At 59.5% G+C, this 10934-nt stretch overlaps 2 protein-coding genes across 2 annotated transcripts in view; both read right to left on the bottom strand.

Annotated features, from left to right (window-relative positions):
- The window catches only part of SPATA20 (spermatogenesis associated 20), a 6915-nt gene extending 888 nt beyond the window's left edge, over nucleotides 1-6027 (bottom strand). Inside the window, exons 1-13 of the mRNA XM_012726345.1 lie at nucleotides 5851-6027; nucleotides 5697-5761; nucleotides 5388-5542; nucleotides 5173-5316; nucleotides 4881-5082; nucleotides 4455-4585; nucleotides 4263-4367; nucleotides 3972-4046; nucleotides 3665-3874; nucleotides 3389-3581; nucleotides 2944-3112; nucleotides 2488-2699; nucleotides 909-1108 (exon numbers count right to left, since the gene is read on the bottom strand). Of these exons, the coding sequence (XP_012581799.1) occupies nucleotides 909-1108; nucleotides 2488-2699; nucleotides 2944-3112; nucleotides 3389-3581; nucleotides 3665-3874; nucleotides 3972-4046; nucleotides 4263-4367; nucleotides 4455-4585; nucleotides 4881-5082; nucleotides 5173-5316; nucleotides 5388-5542; nucleotides 5697-5761; nucleotides 5851-5975 (1986 nt within the window). The 5' untranslated portion in view covers nucleotides 5976-6027. The remainder of the gene's footprint in view (nucleotides 1-908; nucleotides 1109-2487; nucleotides 2700-2943; nucleotides 3113-3388; nucleotides 3582-3664; nucleotides 3875-3971; nucleotides 4047-4262; nucleotides 4368-4454; nucleotides 4586-4880; nucleotides 5083-5172; nucleotides 5317-5387; nucleotides 5543-5696; nucleotides 5762-5850) is intronic.
- Nucleotides 6028-6715: 688 nt separating this feature from the next.
- EPN3 (epsin 3) overlaps nucleotides 6716-10934 on the bottom strand; it is a 12652-nt gene continuing 8433 nt past the window's right edge. Inside the window, exon 11 of the mRNA XM_012726057.1 lies at nucleotides 6716-7119. Coding sequence (XP_012581511.1) covers nucleotides 6716-7119 — 404 coding nt within the window. The remainder of the gene's footprint in view (nucleotides 7120-10934) is intronic.

Here is a 10934-nt window from a genome sequence, read left to right as displayed (position 1 = left end):
GCATGCACACCCACACGGGGATGGGAACACGCATGCGCACCCACTCGGGGATGGGAACATGCATGCGCACCCACTCGGGGATGGGAACACGCATGCGCACACCCACTCGGGGATGGGAACACGCATGCGCACCCACTAGGGGATACGCGCAGAGGCGACGTAGTGCCAGGCAATAGAGGGACCAACGCCGGGAGACACGAGTGCACCCGTGTGCACGCACACACACACACACACACACACACACAAAAGGCACGATGCCATGGAAGACACAAACACAGAGAGACCATACACAGTTAAACAGCTGTCACACATACACAGAGGCACCATGCATACAAACTGGACACCCCCCATGGCACGCGCGCGTGCACACACACACACACACACACAGGCAGACACCGGCAGAGATGTGTAGACAAATGTGCGGAAACAAGCAGGCAACCCTCAACAAGGACGTGCACCTGTGAACAAGCATACTGAAAACACTCAAACCAGCACAGACAGGGCGTGAGGCACACAAACACACCTTCCAGATGTGCACACAATGACACACACAGGGAACTACACACTGCCAGGCGTATATCCGCACATACGCCCCAGCAGGCATGTGTACAGTACAGAGACGTACAGAGAAACACTTCTCCAATCGCAGGGACCTCCTGGCCCCCATCAGAGAGGCCCACCCCAGGCAGGCACACAGACACGGCCAGTGGCCTGTCCCAGATAATCTCCCACCTGCACAGAGCAACCTTGCAGACAGTCCCCAGGGATGCCTGGACTTACTCAGATGCCACACGCTGAGGGACTGGAGCTCCCAGGCGCCCCACCCCGCGGCCCCTCCTCTCGCTGAGGTCTCCACTCTCTCCCCACCAGAGTCCCACCCGTCCAAGTGCCTTCACCCCCACCCCCACCTGCTTGAGGGTCTGCTGGTGGGCTGAGAGGGCGCGAACCATCTCAGGCAATGCCACGGGCACACGGCGCATGCGCTCAGAGAAGGCGGTCAGTAGGCACACGCTCTTGTCCATCCAGTCCTTGTGGCCCGTGAAGCCGTGCAAGCGGAGGAGGTTGTGGGCTGACACAGAGTTGGCACTGGGCTCTGCCCCATCCTGGTCTGCAGGGTCCAGAAGGGGGCAGTGGTGAGGGAGGGTCACTAGGTAGCCTGCTCTAGGACTCGCCTGGAGGCAGGGGGGTCCCCCCACCCCACCCCACCCCCAGGTCAGAGGGTGTCCTGCCAGCACAGCAGTTACAGGTGCTCTGCCGGCTGTCTCCTGCACACTCCACCCCACTAGCCCAGGGTAAAACGCAGCCCACAGGCTCCCCCGTCTCACTGCTGACGCCCTGATCCTGCCACCCAGCTCCAGCCAAAGCCACAGCGTCCTTGCCCTTCCCTCTCCCTCACCTCCTGCTTCCAATCCACCCACGAGTCTGCCGGGTCTGTGGCCAGAATAGATCCGATCCTACCACACCTTTCCACTTCTACCTTGCCTGGGCCTTTGCCAGCACTGGCAGGGACTGAGAGCCACTGGTGGCCTCTGACCTGGTCGTCCCATTTCCCCTGATCCCTTCCCCTTCACCAGCCAGAGTGACATTCTTAGACCTAACCTAACACTCTGCAGGGAGCCAGCTCCACCTGCCCACTGGAACACCCCCCAAGTCAGCCACCATCCTCTGAAGTAAAGTCTGTCCCACCCACCCTGCCCCTCCCCACCTCTCCCTCAGCCTGTTGCCTTTGCCTGAACTCCCTCCCCAGCTCCTCTCCACAACCACACAGCCCGTCTGATCCTCCAGCTCTTGGTTAATGGCAGCTGCCACAGATCCTACCCCCCCTCCCTCCAGCTCAGCTGGGCTCGCTCAAGGCCTTTTCGGGTATTTGGCTAACATTTATTGTGTACCTACTATGTGTCTGGCCTGCGCTAGACCCTGGGGTTATGGCAGTGACAGAAAGTTGTTTCCCAAGGAGCTTGCATTAGAGCGTGGGGAGATGGTGAGCAGATGGGAGGGGTGTGTGATGGTGAGTACTACTGAAAGTCGGGGGCCGGGGTCACCTGCTTCTTCATGGCACTCGATTCAAGTACATGTGAGCATTTGTGCATTTCTGCATCGAGTGTTAGTATTTATTGTTTCTCCTGCTACCTTGTAAACTTCCTGAGCATAAGGACCACGCCAGCCTTGTTCAGTATAAGAATCTGGGCACACCAGCTACTGCTGCTAAGCAGTCACTAAGTTAATAACTAAATGAATCAATTAATAGCTAAAGAAACCTTTGCATCAACCCTGTAAGGGAGCTCTCCTTTACATCTAAAGAAATGGAGGCTCTGAAATAGAACAATGCTGGCCCAAAGTCAGTTAACATGCCATGGAGATGAGAACCCAGGGGGGCCCAACCTGCCCAGCCTTCCCTTCACCTCCACACTGTGCTCTGCCTCCCTCACAGTAAACCAAGTCTCTGCTGGGTCCGGGCCCCAGGCCAGTCCACGCTCCCTCACTGACCATCCTTCAGCCGCAGGGGCAGGCCAGCTCCGAGCTCCGCCTCACTGCAGAAGTAGCCGCCTCCCCGGGAGTCCCAGAAGAGCCTGTCCTGCGTGTCCTGCAGCCGCAGGGCCCACTCCAGCCACGCGCTCTCCTGCGAGGCCTCATACAGGTCCAGCAAGCCCCGAACTACGAAGGCGTAGTCCTCCAGGAAGCCCCAGCAGGGCGGTGTGCTGTGGGGACAGGCATGGAGGGAGCGCTAGAGGCAGCCTCAGGGCGGGGGCCTTCCCCGAGGAGACCCTTCACACTTGCTTTCATTTAGCCCTGACAGCTATTCTAGGTGGCTACTATTAGTCCATTTCCAGGGAGGGATGGAGCTCATGGTGGGCAGAGGGCAGAGCAGCAGCACAGCTGACCCGCAGGGGAGGAGAGGAGCGGCCCAGGGAGCCCCGTCTTCCCCATTTGCATGCCCCCAACCTGTGCTCCACGGTCCCCCCCGAGCCTGCATAGCAGGTCCGCATCAGACGGCCACTGGCCACGTCAAACATGTGCCGCTTCAGGAACTTGGCACCGTTGATGGCATAGTTGATCAGCCTCTCCATGCCCAGGACAGCCCCGGTCACAGCATAGCCAGACACCATCAGGCCTGAAGAGGAGGAGGCACAGGTGGTCAAGAGCTGACTGGAAGCACCCCCCCCCCGGCCCTGACACCTCTCTGGAGCAGTGCCATGAATGGGCACCCCCAGGTATGACCCTGGGGGTGAGGGTGTCCCTTAAACTCTGAGCTTCAGTTTGGCTGTCTGTAAATCGAGGATAATAAATCTGACCAAGGGAGAATTATTACTCAGCAGGTGTCTGACACAGAGAAGGGGCTAGTGGAGGGCAGTTCCCTAGGTGGGTCAGGCCGAGCCGCGGCCCCCACCGTTCCAGGCGGCCAGCATCTTGCTATCCAGGTGCGGCTTCGGCCGATGTTTCCGGGCCTGGAAGAGCTTTTCCAGCCCTGTGTTGAGCAAGGTCCGCACAGCCTCCACGTCCAAGCCAAAACGGGCAGCGGTCAGCTCCAGTGAATAGCGGACAGTCAGCACATTCTGGCCCTGCAGCTCCCCCTTGGGGTCCTGAGGGAAAAAGGCCCTAGTCAGAGGGCTTCTGCTTCCTGGCCACGCCTCAGGACGCCTCCCGCGTCCCCAGGGGTCCTCGCCTGACTGGTGCTGATGTTGCCCGAGTCCGTGAGCCCGTAGTGCTTCATGAGCAGCTGGCCTGAGGTCAGAGGCTCGGTGGCGCCTGGCACGGGCTCGGGGAGGAGCTGCTGGACCTCTTTGACTGTCCACACGTAGAAGGCGCCCTCTTTGGGCCTCATGCCCCGCTCCGGAGGGGAATCCGCATCCTCCGCGCTATAGAAGCCCCCAGACTATGGGGAGGAGAGTTGGCTGACCCCACCAGCTGCAAGGGCTGTGGAGGCCCTGAGCCCTCCCACTGCCAGGTCCCCCGTTTCCCCGGACACACACCCGGTGACTCAGGTTCCGAGTCACATACTGCAGGATGCCTTTGGCAACGTCAGAGTAAAACTCATCACCTGAGATCTAGGAGGGAGGAAGGAGGCTGTAAACAGAGGTCCCCAGGGAGCCCCAGGTACAAGCAGCCATCAGCACACGCACACACACGCACACACGCACACACGCCTCCCCATGGGGAGGGAACCTGGGTGGCAGGCAGGGAGGGAGGGAATTAGCTGTGAGCTGAGGAGGGACAGGTGGAGAGGTGGGGTGCCTCTGCTCTGGACTGGGGCCAGGGATCACCTGGAAGGCCTGTGAATAGGCCACCGCCAGCTGCGCCTGGTCATAGAGCATCTTCTCGAAGTGCGGGACATGCCACTGGCGGTCCGTGGAGTAGCGATGGAAGCCCTGTACCAGGCGGGACGTGGGGCTACAGGCCAGTCCTGCCTCTGCCCCAAGCCGACTCCCCTCCAGGGAATGCCTAGCCTCCCTCACCTGCCCCACGTGGTCTCGGATGCCTCCATTGGCCATCATTTTCAGGGTGTGCAAGGCCATTTGCTGGGCCCGAGAACCATCCTGGGTTAGTCGGTGGCTGAGCCAGTAGGAGAACAGGAAGCTGAGGATCACTGCAGGCATCAAGGGTGCTTGGTGAGAGGTGGGAGGACTGGGCAGGGCCGGAGCTAGCACGCTACAGGTAGTCTCCAGGAGAGACAGGGGGTCCAGGTCAGCCTTAGAGGGTCACTAGTGAGGCCAGAGTCAGGTCTTTACTAGAGACACACTGACACGCTGGTGTGCAGAGGTCACCTCCAGTCAGGGGAGCTGGTGGTAAATGACCAAGCCAGTGGTCAGAGTGTCACTGGCCAAGACAGGCTTTGCTGAGTCCCTCAAGTTCCCTACACCCAGAAGCCAGGGAGCCCTGACCTGGTGTGGGGAACTTGGGGGACTCAGCAAAGCCGCCGTACTCCTCATCATAACCCTCATCCAGCTGCTGGAAGCAGCGGCTGTTCATGGTGGCCGCAGAGGGTGGCAGCTGGCGGTCACCCATGCTGATCTCGGACCGGGCCAGCAGGGCTGTGGCGACGCGCTGGCTGTTATCCAGCAGGGTGTTCTTGTTCTGTTTCCACTGTGGGAGAGGGACAGACCCGGAGGTCAGCAACCCGTGTTCCTTCGCCCTTGACCCCGGAGTCCCCCTGACTACCTGCTGTGCACCCACCTGGTCCCGTATTCTCAGCAACACCGTGCGGAAGCCAACTTGGGTCAAGCCATCCTCAGGGGGGAAATAGGTGCCCCCCACAAAGGGCTGGAGGCTGGGCGTCAACCACACGCTCATGGGCCAGCCCCCGCCACTGCTGGTGGCCTGAGGGGAGAGGGGAAGGTGAGGGGGCAGCTCCCTGCCAGAGCAGTGCCCCTCGCTGGAAAAGTGCTCACCTGCACAAAGGTCATGAACACCTTGTCCACATCCGGCCGCTCCTCCCGGTCCACCTTCACGTTGACGAAGTCCTCATTGAGCAGGCGGCCGATCTCCTCGTTCTGGAATGACTCCTCCTCCATCATGTGGCACCAGTGGCAGGTGGAGTACCCCACTGGGGTGAGGCAGGTGGGGGACCCCTAACTGGTCAGAGGGCCAGCCAAGGGCCCTTGGACTGAAGAGGCCCTGTCCTCTAGATTCCTGGGGAGCCCAGGGCCTCCTTCCTTTCCACCCCCACCCTCCACCCCATCCCAGAGGAGGAACATTACCTGAGAGGAAAATTGGTTTGTTTTCTTTCCTGGCCTTGTCAAAGGCTTCTTGACCCCAGGGGTACCTAGTCCAGACAGGGTGGGGTATCACTCGCTGACCCAGGTGCGGTGGGCTGAGCGCCTGGCTGCCCAGCAGGGCAGGGCGGGCACACACCAGTCCACAGGGTTGTAGGCATGTTGCAGAAGGTACGGCGACTTCTCGTTGATCAGGCGATTCGGGGCCTTCTGCCCTGTGGGCTGGGAGCAGCTGGCCCGGCTTCCCTTCCCGCCAGCAGGCATGGACACCAAACTACTGACCGTCACACTGCGGTCCTTGTCCCGGGAGGAGCTGCCCCTGGCGTGGGCAGGAGGGTCAGGAGAGGGCTCTCTGCCATTTCCCCCGCTGCCCCGAGGCCCGCCCTGCCCCCAGGCACCCCTCCCAGAGCCCCCCCATTCCCAGACCAACACACCGATCTGAACCACGGGGGAGACCGTGGGTTTTGTGCTCCCCCTTATGTTTTGGGGGGGGTGTAGAAAGGTGGCTCATTGGGGGCTCCCTGCCAGGTTAGTCTCCCCCAACCTCTCGGACCTGGCAGTGGGAAGGATGATGGCTGTGAGGTCAGGATAGGTCACAATGGTCGGAATAGTCACCGGGGCTCCGTTCTCTCCCCGGGGCTCCGTTCTCTCCCCTCACTGGCCCCTCCCTCGGTCTCTGTGCTGGTTGCTTGGCGGGGTTTCTCTCGGGTGCCTGGGTACGTGGCCGGGCAGGAAGGCTACTGGACAGGGAAGGTGGTCTGGGCCCAGCCCTGGTGAGGGGCTGTGAGGGGATCTTGACCCAGGGGACACCCTCACTCAACACCCCCCAGTGGGGACAGGCCCCCGTCCTGTGTTGCAGGGGCGTCTGACCTCAGGGGCTCAGCCTGGGAGGGTGGTGCTGAGGGGCACCTAGCTTCAAGGCCCTGCAGCGAAAGGGAACATAACAGGGTGAGCCTAAGATGCTCTTGGGCCCAGCACTTGGGTTGGAGGAAGACTTCCAGGTGTCAGTGTGGGAACAGAGGGCCTGGGGAGCTGGCGCTGCTGCAGGAAGGGAGGCTGGACAGAGCCGACTGGGCATGGTGGACAGCCAGGAGTGGTGGCTGATCTGGCACCGGGACCCTGGGACCCCACAGGTGCAGGGTGTTGCCATAGCGGAACTCAGCGTCAGTACCTGGGAGGCCGCCATGCCAGCATGGCTGCTGCAGGCGGTAGGCCCAGACCTGGGCCGTCAGAAAGGAATCCCCAGGGCAGCGGCGGGAGGAGGCGGGGAGGAGGGCCAGGCGCCCACCCAGCCGAGCCCAGAGCCTAGCGGCGTCCGGACTCCCGGCCTCGTGGTTGGTCTCCGAGCGCCGCCTGGTGGGCGAGAGCGGGGTTGCAGGCAGACCAACCCCCGATGGGAGGACCGGGTCTGGGAGGAAATAGGGCAGATTGAGCTGACCCTAAAGTAGCTGCCTGCGAGAGAAGAGCGCTCATGAGAACACAGAGGGCGGTGATGAGGCCAGGCACGTGGAGTGCCAGAGCCTCCCCCATTTTGCTCAACCTTTGTCCACTTTACAAATGAGGAATAAGGCAGGAGAAGGCTGGGCTGTCCAAGGAGTCTTTGCTCTGCTGCCCCATCTCCAGGTCCTGCTCAAACCCCACCCAGTCCAGGAAGCACTCACTGAGTAATAATGACGGGCAGTTTATGTCCTACCATTACTTAACACACTAGTCTCATGTACACACTCACCCAGTTTTTATTGAGCACCCCCTTTCTATCCGATACTGCCAAATTCGGAGTGGGCAGAGAGACCAGGTTTCAGCCCTGGGTTGCTGACAGGCTGACGAGGAGGCAAAAGGCAATCTGACAGCCATACAGTTGAACTCCCAGTCGTCCTGGTGAGGCGTGCATAGCTAGTTATAACAAGGAAACTGATGGGGGAGGTGAGAGGAAGGCTTCCCTGGGGAAATCACATTTGTGTAGAAGCCCTGGAAGAAGGGCAGAATGGAATCTGGAGGTGGTGTGGGGGAAGCGCCCGGAAAGCAGGAGGAACAGATGTGCAAAGGTCCTGTGGCAGAGCCGTGAGCCAGGGTGGGGGGCAAGGAAGCCAGTGTGGTTGCAGGATGGCGTGCACAGGCGACAGAGGCAGTAGGTGAGGTTACGAGGCTGGGGATGAGGGCAGGAGGCAGATGTTGGAGGGACCAGCGAATGGGAGAAGGACTTCTGGTGAGTGACCGGAGCAGCAGAAGCAAGCTGTTGAAAAGCTAGTCAGGGGAGCAACTGCAGTTTGCAAAGTTCCCTCTGGCTTCTCAGGGGACAAGGCAGTGGACCGGAGCAAGAGGGGAAGCAGGAGTGTTAGAGGCCGTGACCGGACCCAGGGAAGCTGGTGGAATCTGCCTCAGGTGGAGGTGTGGAGATAGAAGAGGATGTACCCGAGGTGCATCACTAGGGTTGAGATCACCAGGGTCGGCGGTATGGGGGACAATTATCCAGAGCCGTGGCAGAATGGGCTTCCTGGACGGCTCTGCCTTTGCTGAGAAGGGACACAGGAGCACAGGCAAGGGAGGCCGTGAGGTCAGTTTTGAACGTGCTGGTTCAAGGTAACTGTAAGAGGGCTCTGGAATGCAGAGGGGAGTTTGGTAGGAATTGGAGTGGTCAGCGTGAGGACAGTGTGAGCATGGGAGATGGCAAGGGGAGAGCACACCCCAATCCGGGTCAGGAGGGGTGAACCCATGAAAACAGAGAGGGAGCAGCCGGCTCCAGGGAAAAGCAGGGAAGGGTGGTATCCCTAGAGGCAAAGGGACTGAATTGCAAGGAGAGTCCCCATGATCAGACTCCAGAGAAGCCCACTAGGACAAGCTAGAAAAGGATCCATCGGCTTCAGCAACATGGAGGCCATGGGGGGGAGGTGTCTGGGCAGGCAGAGTTCAGTGAGGTGAGGCTGGCAGCAAAGCCCACCCAGCCGACCCGAGTGGGTTGTGGGAGGGAAAAAGAAGGGGGTGCAGAGACAGGCTGGGCACTTGATGAGAGGGGAAAGAAGACTTTCAAGATAGATGAAGCTAATTATGGCAGAGATCCAGGGGAAGGATTAGGTTCAAGAGAGCAACTGATGAAACGGAGGGGAGAAGAACAATCTGACGAGGGTGAGGTGTGGCACTAGCAAGTCAGAGGCCTGGTGGGTGCTCTTTGCAAGGAATGAGGTTAAATCAGAGATCAAGAAGCCATTCTCGAATGTGGGGGAATCTGGGGTGACTACAAGCTCAGTGACCATGGGCAAGGGTAGCTGAGAGGTTGCGGGAACAGCAAAGTCATCCTCTGTGTTCTTAGAGTCATGTGGGGTTGAGCAATATCTGGGGGAGGGGGAGGCTGTGAGCCCCGACTGGTGCATGCCAAGAGTGAAGAGTGAGGTGGCGTGGCAGTCCCAGGCTGGGAGGAGGCAGGATAGTCCAGTGGTTTCAGCCTCCCAGGAGGTGGGGTCTTACAGGAGGAAGTAATTATGGGGAATGAGGTTACCAACCTCTTCTTTGTGGGAATCAAAACAGCACCCCTTGGGAGTCCCCAGGGAAGCAGCATCTGCAAGCAGAGATAGCTAGGAGAGCCCAGAGAGGGGAGGGTCGCAGGGTGGTGGGGACCAAGGATGGAGACCTGCCAGGTTTGTGCAGCACAACACAGGTGGAGGCTGGACTCTGGGGACGGCCGGGCAAAACCAGGAGGAAGGGGTACGGCAGGCGGCTCCTCTATAGTTAGTCTCTGAAAAGGCTCGGCCCTGGCCCAGTGGACACTGGCCTGGGAGGAGCCCATAACAACCTCATGAGGAACTCTTGTTCCCAACTGACCAGTAAGGAAACGGAGGCATGCAGTCAAAGAGAGGTTAAGTAATTTACTCGAGGTCAGGAAGCATAACCACTTATTACTAAGTGATTATTACTGTTATTAAGTGCAAACCTTGGAGCAGCATTTTGACCCTGTTGGTCGGACTCCTCTTGTCCCTCTTGCCTGTTAAAAGCCTCCATGGGTGGGATTCTCGCCTCCAAAACAAAGCAGCTCCTGCTCCATCCCTACTTTAGGAGAGTGGTGTCCCCCTCCCCCAGTTTTGGTGTTTCTGGCCTATGACTATTTCCCTCCCAGGGCCCCCAGAAGGGAAGAGGGACAGCAGCAGGCTCCCTGCAGGGCCGGCCCCAGAGCACTGAGAGCACTGAGGAGTGGGGGTGACCCATTAGGGCCCCGGGGTGGGCCCTTGGTTTTCCAAACCCTGAATAAGCCCCCAAGAGGGGTCTGGCTCTCTCTGCATGGCTGAATTTGGTTTCTTGCTGACCCCGGTGACCAGATCTGAGGTGACTCAGTAAGAACAAAGGAGCATGGGCCTAGGGCACCTGGCTCGCCTGCAGCTGGGAGTTCTGAGCTCCTGAAAGCTGCCAGCTTAGCAATTCCTGCAACCCTCCCAGCCAGCCAGCCCAGTTCTTTATCCACACCAGTCCGTCAATATTTGCCAATTAAATCTGAGGCCCAGCTGGGGAGCTCAGGGTTATGGAGCCAGACTGTCTGACTGAATCCCAGCCCCGCTTCCTGCTAGCTTTTGACTTAGAGCATGCCACTGCCTAAGCCCCGTAAGGAAGCAGGGCTCCCTCACCTGTAAGGGAGCAGGGCCCAGAACTGTGCATTTGGTTAAATGCTCTGCTGCCCTTACTTACAAAGCCTTTGCCCAACGTTGAACAGGGCACTGCGTTTTCATTTTGCACATGGCCCCCCAAATTGTGCAGTCCATCCTGAACAGGAGTAACATCATCGACCTTACAGGGTTGCCGCAAGGATTAAACAACTGCTGTAGCGCTCAGCATTGACGGAGGGCACCGTGAAGGAAACAACTGCGTGTGGCTCCTTGCTATTAGCTCACCCTCAGTGCGATGAATGAATGAAATGACGGAATGCGCGGAGCCTGGGGAACCTCTGGAAGCTAAAGCGCCGAGCAGAGGAGGCTCACAGGAAACAGTAACACTGTTGCACCCCACATAGTGGAGCAGTCTTTTTTTGCGCTGTGTCCAGGCCCGGCCATCATGTCCAACAAAAAGTCCACTTGGTCAGAGCTGAGGACGTGGGCTCCAGTCTTTATTACCGGGGCGTGGTCTCGGCCCCGGGGAAGTCGCCAGTCTAAATCCGAGAGCAGCAAAGCGTCGCGGAGACCACTGGGGCGCCGCAGCGGCCGCGGGGCGGAGTTTCGGCCCCGCGGAGCCGCCCGGGGGCGG

Source organism: Condylura cristata, unplaced genomic scaffold (genome assembly GCF_000260355.1).
Source record: "Condylura cristata isolate star-nosed mole 26May11 unplaced genomic scaffold, ConCri1.0 scaffold00017, whole genome shotgun sequence".
Classification (NCBI taxonomy): Eukaryota; Metazoa; Chordata; class Mammalia; order Eulipotyphla; family Talpidae; genus Condylura; species Condylura cristata.
This window is presented reverse-complemented; position numbering and strand designations above follow the sequence as displayed.